Source organism: Mus pahari, chromosome 5 (assembly GCF_900095145.1).
Source record: "Mus pahari chromosome 5, PAHARI_EIJ_v1.1, whole genome shotgun sequence".
Classification (NCBI taxonomy): Eukaryota; Metazoa; Chordata; class Mammalia; order Rodentia; family Muridae; genus Mus; species Mus pahari.
Genome location: NC_034594.1, coordinates 39,072,506 through 39,086,231, shown reverse-complemented (window position 1 = coordinate 39,086,231; position 13,726 = coordinate 39,072,506). Strand labels below are relative to the sequence as shown.

The following is a 13,726-nucleotide window of genomic DNA, read 5'->3' as shown; positions in this document are numbered from 1 at the left end:
CCAAAATCTCTCATGTCCAGAGGTTATCTTTTCAATAGACATTACCCTGATTCTTATTCCCTCTCCAGTTCCTCTTCCAAAATGTTCCTTGAGCCTTAGAGGCTCAAAGCTGTCTTGTTGAAGGCTGAGCTCTGCTAATCTCAGTGCCCTGGCAGTTCTGGTCTGCATTAGCTGCTGCACACTGCAGTCAGAGGCTTCTCTGATGAAGAGCAGGTACAGCTCAAATCTAAAAGGTTGACCTAACATTAGGACCCTGTTTCTACTTAACTTTAGTATGTACTTTCAGATAGATACATTTTTAGAATTGTACTTCAAAGACTAAAATGGCCCCAGTCTTTATTCATCTCTCCATCATTACTGTATTCTGGCAGCCATCATCACTGTATTCTGGCAGCCATCATCAGCTAGCAAAGTGTGAAAACACAGAGACTCATGACAGAATGTCTAGGTGAGACCCCAAGCCTGTCTCATATGACCTTTAAGATAACTGACCTCTTAGGGTCTCAACTTCCTATTAAGTGGGAGTTAATAATATTAAATTACAATATGAAGATTAATTGCCAATAATGACACAAATCCCGAGAAGAATGTGTGTCATGTAGTAAGCAGTTCAACAGTTCAAACACTTCCACCTCCTAAGTGTCAGTTACTTATACTTAGCAGTTCAAAAGACCCCAATCATTACTACCTTCTCACCAGTGTTAGGCCTCTACAGTGTTCCAGGTCAACTCTGATCCCTTACTCACAATTCTAACTCTTTAAATGATTCTTGGCTTGTATTATTTGTCCTCTACTAAATTCATCTAAGCCTACAATGACTACTATAAAATGCATTTGGGATCATGAGTCTCATTTCCAACAATAAAAAACTAATGTTCGGGCTGGTGAGATGGCTCAGTGGGTAAGAGCACCCGACTGCTCTTCTGAAGGTCTGGAGTTCAAATCCCAGCAACCACATGGTGGTTCATAACCATCCGTAACAAGATCTGACGCCCTCTTCTGGAGTGTCTGAAGACAGCTACAGTGTACTTACATATAATAAATAAATAAATAAATCTTTAAAAAAAAAAAACTAATGTTCTTTTGTACAACTAAGATGAAGACACCGTGTGTTACAACTAGTCTGTGAAGACTTCAAGGTCTGTCTGCTATTTATCTCCTAATCTTGTACTGCCACCCTACTGGGGCCATAACTTTATCTGTTGATGGGCTAACTCCAACTATATATCAGGGATCAACCAGATAACATTTTCTCTGAGAACCCTTTCTGGATGGCTCGTCCTCAGTTCAAAGAGAAATATCCCTGCACTGTGGACTCTTTCTATCAACATATTTACTGTACACTATTAGAATTAACTAGTTACTTACATTCCTCAAAAACAAGATTTGATGGGGACATGAGATTATTTATTGCTACTTTTCCTACAATACTATCAGACGGTAAGGATTTAATAAACTATGCAGATGTTTAGCCTTGATAATGTGCTTTTTTTTTCCACTCAAGAGAGGACCTACCTAAGCAACATCATATCAATAATTTAATATGCTCTGAGAGTCTCAAATAAACATCAGTACAACTGATGTAACAGTCAAGATACACATGTGTCTGATTTGGGGTTAGTTAATATACTAGACAAATCAAGCAGGTATTTTATTTGTCAAATATAAAGATTCAAGATAAATAAATTTTCTTTTTTGGGGGAATGGGGGGTGGGAATGATGGTAGGGTAGGAATGATTCTCCAAATCAGAGATCTTCTTGCCTCTGCCTCATGAGTACTGGGAATAAAGGCTAGCACAGCCAACCTCCTTCTCTTCCTCCTCCTTTTTATAAAACATTGTGTGTGTGTGTGTGTGTGTGTGTGTGTGTGTGTGTGTGTGTGTGTGTGTACACGTGTGAAGGTCAGAGAATGACTTAGATTTGGTTTTTTTCTCCTACCATGTGGGTTCTGAAACTGAACTCAGGTTAGGTTGTCAGTCCTGGGAAGCATGTTACACTCCTAGACAACTCACAAGACTTAAGCTTAGTAATTTTTATTAAGAAAATTCAATTTCAGCTGGGTGGTGGTGGCATACACCTGTAGTCCCAGCATTTGGGAGGCAGAGGCAGGTGGATTTCTCTGAGTTCAAGGCCAGCCTGATAACAGAGAGCGTTCCAGGGCTACTAAGAGAAACCTTGTCTCAAAAAAAAAAAAAAAAAAAAAAAGGAAAATTCAATTTTTAAGGAACAATATTGTGAATAACTTTTCAATTTAAAAAATTGCTGAGTATAAACTGGGTGTAGTGACACACTCCTTTAATCCCAGCACTCAGAAGACAGAGGCAGGTGGATTCTGTGTTGAAAATCAAACAAATAAACTGCTGATTATATTTACCTTTTCTTAGCCTCCAGAGAGCTAGGACTAAAGGTGAGCATCACAATGCCTGGCCCACTTAGGTTTGAGAAAGCTCTTGCTACAAATAACTCTCCTGTCTCAGCCTCCCAATACTGAGATTACAGCCTTCTGTCAGCATACCTAGCTAAACACTCTCACATCAATAAACTGGTATTAAAAAAATCACTTCAAAACCTTATCGACTCCTACAATGTACCATGTAATTTGATAAAATTCAAAATTAACTCTGAAGTGACCTGGAGTAAAAACACGATGGGGAATAAACACAGAAAGTGGGTGTCTGTGAGTTCATCGTGCTCCACTTAGTGAATTCCAAGACAGCCAAGGCTCTGTAAAGAGACCCTATCTGGAAAAACAAAATCCCAAAGTAAATAAATGAAACTACTTTTAAACTGTGAACTGGGTACACCTCCCAGATGAAATACTGTTTTCTAGATTTGAGGGGGGAGGAAGGCTGTGATTAAACAGTTAAAGCACTGTTCACAGATGGTTTTGGACATTCTATCCTAAATGACTACAAACGACCTAGAAGAGAAGCACTCTCTACCCTTACCTGGCTCTGGTTAATCGCCGCATGGTTGCCATGGAATGGAGACTGCCTTTCTTTATCTCGATGGTGACGGCTGCTGTGCTTGCTTCTCTGCAGTTGCTGGCGTAATTTTGCAATCTGAAAGGAAGAATGGGCAAAAACAGTGTTTTTCACACCAAACAAAAACATTCTTGCTTAATAAGAACCAATGAACTCACCTGTAATACTTTGAAATTTTAAACCATACTATAAGATCTAATTGATCAATATTTTTATGCACATATATGTATAGATCTAAAGAAAAACAGAAGTACATTTAACATTGATGTTAATCTTGAGGTTTCTCAAGTATTAGTTTTCAGTATTTAAATTATGCTCTTAGAAATAACTTAATCTCTTGCTGCCTTTACAAATGCAAAAATTAAAATGATATTTACAAATCAAGCCGAGTGTGTATATCTGAATCTTCCACAGGCTTACGTATTTGAGCACTTGATCCTAAGTTGGTAGTGCTGTTTTAGGGAAGTTATGGAACCTCTTGGAGGTAAGCCTTCCTGGAGAAGGTGCATCACAGGGGAGGCTTACTCCACTCCGCTGTCTGTTTTGATGAAATATCAGCTTGTTCCTGCCTCCATATTCATCCTCTCCCTCCCCTCCTTCTCTCTCTCACCTTAAGCAAATAAAACCTTTTCTCATCAAGTTGCTTTTGGTCAAAGTGTTTTATCACAGTGACAGGAAGGAAACTACAAGAACACCAAGCCATAAAATACACTTAAAATAAAATCTTTAAGTATCGAATATAGTTTGCTGTTTTCTGAGCCAGGATCTCATTAGGCAAGTGAGTATATCAGCTTCTTTTGACTTAACTTTTTTTTTTTTTTTTTCGGTTTTTTGAGACAGGGTTTCTCTGTGTAGACCAGGCTGTCCTCGAACTCAGAAATCTGCCTGTCTCTGCCTCCCAAGTACTGGGATTAAAGGCGTGCGCCACCACTGCCCAGCTATCAGCTACTTTTGTATTACTATGATTAAATATCATGAGTCAAGATAATACAAAAGGAAGACGTTTGTTTGGGTTTGCAGTTATAGAGGGATGGTGGCCATGATGTTGTTAGCAAATAGGGTGTTCCCACTGGCCCGCTCTCAGGGACCTAGCAGCAGCAGATGTCACCACCTGCCGCCACCAAATAACGCCAGGTGTGTGCTGTGCATAAAAGGGCCTCCAGTCACCGCAGATCTCGATGTGTGTGTATATATGTGTGTGTCCCATCCCCCCTTGTCTGCCTCTATCTCTCCATCATGTCCCCACTCTGGAACAGCCTTTAGTTCTCCCCTCCCTCAATAAACCTCTTACAGTAGATGTTTTTCTCAGGGGCACAGCTTGGCACGGGTCTGCCAAGGGTACATCTTACCCCTTGCTGCGATTTTATCCTATCAGATGGTGGAGCAAAACAGTGGCTAGAACAAGAAGCTGAAAACTTAAATCTTTTATTACAAGCATGAGGCAGAGAGCAAACTGGGAATGGCATATGACTTGGAAATCTCAAAGCCTATCCCCAGAGACATACATTCTCCAACAAGGCCATACCTTTTAAATCTATCCCCCAGCAGTGCCACCAACTCGGATAAAGTATTCAAATGCATGAGACTATAGGAGTCATTCACTCAAACCACACATCCAGGCTAGCCCTCAACTCTTGGTCATCTGCATCCTGTTCCCAAGTGCTGGGATCAAAGGCATGTGCCAGCATGCCTAGCTACAAATCCAATTTTAATGGCTATCTCATTCTTCTCCTTTGACTAAATTTTTCTCGTTTACTTCTATTATGGGTAAACTGAAATGGCATTAATTATATACACAGAAAACAATAACACAAAACTATCCGTAATCAAGTTACTAAATTTCAAAAAGACTATCATATGCAGAAAAATGCCAGTTTCTTAATCACACTAATTTTATAAGTCTGATATCTGTATATATTTTGAGATGCATACAAACTCTATTTAAAGCAAGCCTTGCATCATCAGGTTAATACATGCACTTTTTCTGTTCAAATCTTTTTTTTTTTTTTTTGAGGGAGGGAGCGTGGCTCAGCAGGCTCAAAACTCAGCAATCCAATCCTCCTGCCTCAATTTCCTGACTACTGAGATTATAGGTATACACTAATGTCTGGCTTCAAACCTCCCCCCTCCCCCCAATCAACACAGTAACCTTTTCTGTTGCTATTTCTCAAGTAAAAGGGGGAAGGTACAATAAGGTTAGTGGTAAAGTGCTTGCTGTACAAGCACTAAACAGTTGAGTTCAGATCTCCAATACCCATGCTCATCTACTACCCCTGTGCTGGGAGTGATGGACCAGCTAGACTCCATCTTATAGATGCAAACTATTTTGTTATAAGGACAGAACAAGTTTATTTCTGTTTGCTGCAAAATTCAAGTTGACATGCTTTCTACCCTACAGAATTAACTCATACCTTGCATATACCCTGATAAGATGTTCTGCCAAATAATTTTAAAATGTTCAGCTAAATTCCTACATAACCAAGATTCCTCTGGAAATCCCTCAATTCCAGGAAAGCCTTCTAAAAGTTCAATGCTTTATTTTCAAAAGTATTTCAAGCCCATTTCAGAGAGATAACCCCACTGGACAGAAAATAAAGCTTGCCTAATTTGACCAAATAATTTAGGTGATGGTCTTTACTGTCGTTCAGCGGAATTAACAGGAGGTAGAAGAAAGACAGATGGATCCCTAAGGCTCACTGGTCAGTCAGCACAACTAAAACATTGAGAAGTTCAGTCAGAGACCTTATCTCAAAAAGGTGAAAGTAGTTGACCCCTGACATCACCCTCTGGTTTTCACACTTTCATGAAGGCACACATATCCTCACACAGATATGCATGCACACATAAATACCCTCCCTGCACCAGGAAAATGACATTTGTAGCCCACAACTTCAAGGAACTAGCAAATTGGGAAAGCCAAACTTCTGCTTCCACAGAACATTTTGCTGACCTCTTTAAGCTGTTCTGTACTGCCCCAGGATGATGAGCGCTTATGAGACCCTTTCTTCTTTTCATATTCTTCAGCCCATGCACTCTCAGTCTATTGTAGAAGGGAAAAAAGTTATTTTAACAAAAAGTATTTAACAACAGCACACCAGACTTTTTCTATTAAATAATACATGCTACAAAAAATTAGAGCTGGTAGAACTATTTTAAACTTTTAAAGATTTTATTATTTTATGTGTTATGAGTGTTTTGCCTGCATGTCTACATATGTACCTTGTATGTGTCTATGGATTGTTGTGAGCCACCATGTGGGTGCTGAGAAATAAACCACAGTCCTCTGCAAGAACAGTGCTCTCAAGCACCGAGCCATTTCTCTGGCATATTTTAACCATAATAAACTACTCACCAGTATCTTAGCATCAGTTGATTATAATAAGTTTTAACCTTTCTTTCATTTCTTTTACTAATAAGGTTATTTGTAAATTCGGAACTGGCCCAGAGGTGGGACATGTAGAGAGGAGGTTGGGCTGACATGGAGTGCAGCATCTAGCAATAACCATCTATCTGCTTTCTATTGTACTGGCTCTCCCGACAGAAAGCTTGATTGCTATTTGCAGTTCCAGTTTCTAAACAAGAAGTGGCAAATTTTCAGCTTCTTGTGAATTTTTTACTAGACAACAACAATGACAATCAGGACCAGACATTAAAGTCAAATCCAGAGACTGGCAGAGAAGCTTAGATGGCTCGGTGTTAAGGGTAATCAGTGCTGGTCCCAGGACTCTAAACCTCAAACTAAACAGAATTAGTAACATAGGCACTGCTGCAACAAGCAATTGAAGATGGCTCAAAATATGGATTAAAGAGACTGCTTTTTTGTTTTGTTTTGTTTTGTTTTTTGTTTTTTTTTTTTTTTTGAGACAGGGTTTCTCTGTGTAGCCCTGGCTGTCCTGGAACTCACTCTGTAGACCAGGCTGGCCTTGAACTCAGAAATCCGCCTGCCTCTGCCTCCCCAGTGCTGGGATTAGTCAATTTGATAGATGTAAAAGTATGAAACTTCACTTTTAGACTACCATTTGTTGAGATGTTTACATTTATGGAATCTATTAGCAATGGGGCCGTAAATGGGCTTAGCAGTGTATGATGACCACTTAAGTGAGAACTGACTTCACAAAGTTGTGCTCTGATTGCTATATGCACTCTAGCACTCTACAGTATAAGCATGCAGATGTGTGAGCACACACACACACACACACACACACACACACACACACAGACAAAATCAACAATGTAATATAGCTCTTCCAATATATGAAGGTTTGGGGGGCACAAAAATAAATGGTATGCAGAATAATCCTCTACTACAAATTTTCTAGTCCAAATTACAGACATGAAAATATTGTGAGACTGTAACATAACTTCTAAGGAATAAATAGGGGGATGTATGTTCACAATTATATATGTCTATAGGAGTTATTTTTGAGAACTTTTAGAAATTCATGCTCCCAGGCCAAACAAATCCAGACAAATATCTAGAAGGTAGGCCTGGAAACCTGTACTGAAAAGCTTCAGATGAAATTCTGGTGTGCACTCAATGCTTCAGAGAAGAACAGGTAAGAGAAACCTACCTGTGTGGCCTTGTCCCTCATGCAGGGTGCGGCTTGCCCACGACTGTCTCGGGGCCAGTGTCCAGCAAGGTATGGAGCTGCAAGGGTATCCAGGGAGGATGTGCGTCGGATAATGCTGGAGGAGCTTGAGGAAGGTGGCTGTGTTTTGTCACCTAGGTATAAAGCAAGTGTTCATTTAAAAAAAAAAAAAGTTAAGCTTTATAGAAGTTCTTCAACTTAAACATGCAAAAACAAACAAATAAGAACAAGCCAATATGCAAAGCCCAGACCCAGTCCAAAACACTGACCACAAAAACAGAAGGAACAAGGTATTGATAACACAACTCACAGTTGATTCCAAAGGGCTACATACTATCATTTCATATGTAGTATATTTAAAATAAGCAAATACTGTTAGTTCAGAACCTTTAGACTTCTGCAACTAGCTATGCATAATCTTAAGTCTGACTCTAAGAAGAAAAATATGAATAAAGACCCTTGGAAAATACAGTTATTGACTGAGAGAGGTATGAGCAAACACCCTAACAGTGGAATAGGTTTTTTCATGTGCTATGTCCATTCTAATTTGATAGCACTTTATTTTTTTAATTGGATACTTTATGTATTTACATTTCAAATGTTATCCCCTTTCCTGGTCCCCCCAACCCCCCTCCCCCTGCTTCTATGAGGGTGCTCCCCTACCCACCCACTCGCAACTTCCCACCCTAGCATTCCCCTACACCGGAGCATCAAGCCTTCACAGGACCAAGGGCCTCTCCTCCCACTGATGCCCAACAAAGTCATCTTCTGCTACATATGTGGCTGGACCCATGGGTCGCTCCATGTATATACTCTTTGGTGGTTTAGTCCCTGGGAGCTCTGGGGGGTCTGGTTGGTTGTTGTTCTTCTTATGGGGTTGCAACCCCTTCAGCTCCTTCAGTTTTTTTCTTCTCCATTGGGGACCCCATGCTCAGTCGAATGGTTGGCTGCAAATATCTGAGCATCTATCTCTATATTTGTCTGACTCTGGCAGAGACTCTCAGGAGAAAGCTATAACAGGCTCCTGTCAGCAAGCACTTCTTGGCATCCACAATAGTGTCTGGGTTTGGTGTCTATATATGGGATGGATCCCCAGGTGGGGCAGTGTCTGGATGGCCGTTCCTTCCATCTCTGCTCCACACTTTGTCCCTGTATTTCCTTCAGACAGGAACCATTCTGGGTTAAAAATTTGGAGATGAGTGGGTGGCCCCATCCCCCAACCGAGAGTCTTGCCTAGCCTGTGGATATGGTCTCTGTAGGTTCTCCCTCTCCTTTGTTGGGCATTTCAGCTAATCTCATCTCTGTTGGGTCCTGGGAGCCTCTTGTTTTCCTGGCATCTGGGACTTGCTGGTGGCTATCCCCAGTTCCCAGTGAAATGCTTTAACAGTTAAAAGCACTTGCCGATAAGGCCTGATGACTTGAGTCCAATTCCCAGATCACAAAAAGATGAAGGAAAGAACTGACTCTACAAAGTGGTCTTTGGATCTCTCCACATACACAAGCTGTGACATATGTGTCCTATACATAGCTATCATACAATGTATGTATAGTAGTAATAAGTAAAGTTTTTAAAGGACTGCTGGGATTGGAAATTCAGCTCAATAGTAGCTAAAGCACAGACCTAGCATGCATGAGGCCCTGGCTTTGATCTGTTACAACTACAGAAAAAAAAAAAAAAAAAAAAGCCCAGTACATACATTAGACATTAAATAAAGCTTAAAAGAATTTGTGGGCTACAAGTGATAGCACACGCTTTTAATCCTATCACCTGGTGGGCTGAGGCAGAAGATCTGTGAGTTTAAGGCCAGGCTAGTATACAACACATCAACTTACAGGCCAGAGAAGACTATATAGTAAGCTCCATTCTGAAAACAAACAAACAAGGGGGAAAACTTATGAGAATGAATTAGTGAACTGAGAAATTAAAAATTTTTTGAGTAAGAGAAATTACTCAAAAAGGTGACACAAACATTAAATAAAATACAAACCAAACTTAAGAAAAGAAGGAAACTAAAGAGATATTTACTGCAACATGTATGCAATGTAAATTTAACAAGAAAACAATGTTCAAAATGATGATGTCTTCCAGAAACGATAAAAGATATAGAGTCTTCAGAATGAAACTGACAGTTATGATACCTTGGGTCAGCAAGGTAGCTCAGCAAGTAAAAAAATCATTTGCTACCAAGTCTGGCAACCTATTCAATCCCCAGAGGCCAGCCACATGGTGGAAAAGGAAAAATGATTCCCTAAAGTTGTCTCCAAACATCTGTTGTAGTAAATGTACACCTACAAAGGGTGAAACACTGAGAATCAGACAAAGATGACTTAACAACCAAAGACAATATCTGACAATTATTTTTTAAGAAAAATACCACAGAAAGGAGGAAACAGTCTAAGAAGCAAAGTAAAACAAGCAGTAAGCTAGGGTAAGCAGGCATTTACTGTAACAACACAACAGTAGCTATTAATTTGGAGACCTTAAAAACAAAATCAACCCAAAATAGGCAATGACAATGTGAGAATTAAGATCAGGGTAACTGAAATTAAAACAAACACAAAAGCACAGGATTCAGCCCAGGAGTGTTTAACTCTTGGCACCAACTCTGAACACAGAGCAAGTATGTGCCAATATTCAGCTTCAAATTTCTACTCCCTGGTAAATTTCCCCTAATGCTTGTTGGTTCTAAGAACTCAGCTGCTTTTTATTTCCTAAAATTGTCCTGTCCATCCATGCTTTGACCCAAAACGGGGTTTCTTCAGAATCACAAGTGCAAGACCTCCCCATAAGCAAACTGAAGGGACTCAGTACTTCCATATGAGAACCAACCAGAGCAAGGAGAAGAAGGTGGTTCCTAAGAATGAACACTTGAATGAACAGGGCACACTTGAGAGACAGGTGCTAATGGGAGGAGAGTTACAGAAGGGAGACATTTACTACTAAAAGAGGGAAAAGACAAGAATGAAATAAGATCAATTTTATATGGAAATACAAAGCAATCAAGAGTATCAAAGGGTTAACAGAAATCCAGCCCCCATTTAATCATTAATAGCCCTTCTTCACATTTATGTTATCATTTATTTAGCATCAATTAAATAGGTATTCTCATTTGTAAAACAATGAGCATGGTAGGCATAGGGTTGATGGAGAAGAGACAGTGACTTGCTGCTGAATAGCTGGCTGCTTGCTGTTATATTAAAATTTGAATCCAGGTTTCTCGGGCTTCTTTTCTACCAGTGAACATCCCTGGACCACACCCTAAATCTATCAAGTCAAAATCTCTAGGGAATGATCCCAGCAATTTTCTACAAAATTGGTTATTTTCCTGGTACCCAGAAAGGTTTTTTCCTTGAAGACACCCACTGTCAACCTCTGGTCTGCACATTCGTGTACACATGCTTTCTTAAACATGTACAAATGCATGCACTGTACACACAGAAGAAACTGTTCATTCTAAAGAAACCTACAATAGTATAAATCCCAGAATTCTAGCTAATAACTAAATCAGTGTTTACATGTTAGTTCTGTTAACAAAACAGACCAAGCAAGCCTTGATAAACCAAAATAAAACTCAGTACCCTTTAGCCCCATACATGTGATCTTTGTTTATGTTTTTGTTTTTCCCGTAGACAGGGTTTCTCTGTGTAGCCCTGGCTATCCTAGAACTAACTCTGTAGACCAGGCCAGTCTTTCCTCCCAAGCTTGATGGTTTCTTGCTTGCTTGCTTGCTTGCTTGTTTTTGTTTTTTTTTTTGTTTTTTTTTTTATCTAAGTACTGTGTTTTTAAATAAAATGATGAAAAGATATAAAAATTACTATTAGGTTTTGAGACTTTTTTATATTTTATACCTAAGTTTAGGGAAGCTACAGGCTATAGGCCAAATCTGGTCCTTACCCTACTAATTTGCATGTATATTTTTAAATGGTTAGAAAAAGAATCAACTAATTCTTAAATATAGAAAAATTACATAAAATTCAAATTTTAGCACCCGTAAATAAAGTTTTGTTGTAGCACAGACATTTACAAAGCATGCCTGGCAACTTCTGTACTATGAAGGCAATGTTAATAAGCATATGCAGCAGCAGCAAAGGCCTTAACATGGCTCTCAAAGCTTCACAGTATTGCTCAGTGTTTTGTCACTCAGTGACAAAGTTACACTCTGAATAACTTATCTGGACAGAACACTATATTCAAAGATGTCACAATGCAAAATGTCCCCACAGGCTCCTTATGCTGCCCTGGGAGGTTGTGGGAAAGGCCTAGCTGGAGGAAGCTGGGTCATTGGGGGGCAGGCCCTGAAGTTTACATTCCTGCCTGTTTTTGGCTTGTGTCTACTTCTTGATCTGTCCAGATACGAGCAAGTTCTGCAGCCACATGTCTGCTGCTACCAACCCGCCCTTCATCCATGATGGACTGCATGCCCTCAGACTGTGTGCTATATAAATCCTGCTTTCCTTCTTTCATGCACTTCATAAAACAACTTGGAAAGTAACCAATACAAGAGATAATAGCAAAATCTCATCCTAGATGAGGTGAGCACTGTAAAACTAATCTACTAATACAGAACTCTGAAACAAAATAAAGCAAAGTGTTACTCCTAAAGAAAATCCCCCAACCCTGTTAGACAAAAATGTCTGGAGAGAAGGCTCAGCAGATTTAAAAGCACTTGCCAGCAAACTTGACAACCAGAGTTCGATTCCTGGAACCCACATGATGGATGGAGAGAACTGACTACTTCGAGTTGCCCTCTGACCACCTGCACACTCTGGCAGACAGTCCCCTGCCACACCAAGTAAAAATAGTAATATATTTAATTATTACATTTCAAAATTCCATGAATTTAAATTTCTCTTTTTCATATTTAAATAATGTGGTGGCTAATTTTATGTCAGCTTCACACAAACTAGAGTAACTGACAAGGAGCGAGTCTCAACTGAGAAAATGCCTTCAGAAGATCCAGCTGTAGGGCACTTTCTTACTTAGTGATTGATAGGGAAGGGTCCCAGTCCATTGTGTACCATCTCTGGGTTGCTGGTCCTGGGTTCCACAAGAAAGCAGACTGAGCAAGCAATGAAGAGCAAGCAGGTAAGCAACATCCCTCCATGGTCTCTGCATCAGCTCCTGCCTCCAGGTTTCTCCCCTGCTTGAGTTCCTGTCCTGAGTTTTTCAATAAGTAACAGTGATGTGGAAGATTAAGCCAAATGAACTCTTCTCTCCCTTACTTGCTTTTTTTGTCATGGTGTTTATCACAACCATGATAACACAGACTAGGACAAATAATATCTCTGGACTTTGCTTCGATACCTGGTTCAGTACAAGAGTCTGCTATTTACAATGCATGACTTTACTGTGTCATGGTTTCTACAGAAATATCTAGTATCATTTTTCTTTCTTTCCTTTTTACTTTGTGGGGAGAGGTCAGGTGAGGGTAAACTTTGTTAATTTACATTTAAGTTTAACTTTAATATGGGCTTTATACTTCTTTTTTGAGATATGGTATTGCCCAAAAGCAGGTTTCAACTGACTCAAGCTATCCTCCTGCTTCAGCTTCTCAACTGCTGAAATCTATATTATGCCATACTTTATCTTGGAGAATAGTAAATAAAGGGCTAGGGAGAGAGATGGCAGTCAGTAAATCACTTGCCATTCAAGTATGAGGACCCAACTTCACACCTCCATGTAAAAAACTGGTATGGTGGCACATGTTTGCAATCCCCGTGCTGGGACAGACACAGGAAGAATCCCATGGCTTTCTGGTCCCAAGTTATCCAAACTAGTTCCAGGTTCAGTGAGAGACACTATCTTAAAAAAAATAAGTACTAATATCAAGTGACTTCTTTTGTGATGGGTTACCTCACTCAGGATGATATCCTCCAGATACATCCATTTGCCCAAGAATTTAATAAATTCATTGTTTATAATAGCTGAGTAGTACTCCATCGTGTAAATGTACCACATTTTTTGTATCCATTCCTCTATTGAGAGACATCTGGGTTCTTTCCAGCTTCTGGCTATTATAAATAAGGCTGCTAAGAACATAGTGGAGCATGTGTCCTGAATACCATTTGGAACATCTTCTGGGTATATGCCCAGGAGAGGTACTGCTGGATCTTCAGGTAGTTATATGTCCAACTTTCTGAGGAACCACCAGA

General features: G+C 39.8%; 1 protein-coding gene across 1 annotated transcript in view; it reads right to left on the bottom strand.

The window, feature by feature from the left end:
• Fam117b (family with sequence similarity 117 member B) overlaps positions 1–13,726 on the bottom strand; it is a 70,224-nt gene that overhangs the window by 24,152 nt on the left and 32,346 nt on the right. The window contains exons 2-4 of the mRNA XM_021198680.2: positions 7,556–7,707; positions 5,935–6,024; positions 2,949–3,062 (exon numbers count right to left, since the gene is read on the bottom strand). Of these exons, the coding sequence (XP_021054339.1) occupies positions 2,949–3,062; positions 5,935–6,024; positions 7,556–7,707 (356 nt within the window). The remainder of the gene's footprint in view (positions 1–2,948; positions 3,063–5,934; positions 6,025–7,555; positions 7,708–13,726) is intronic.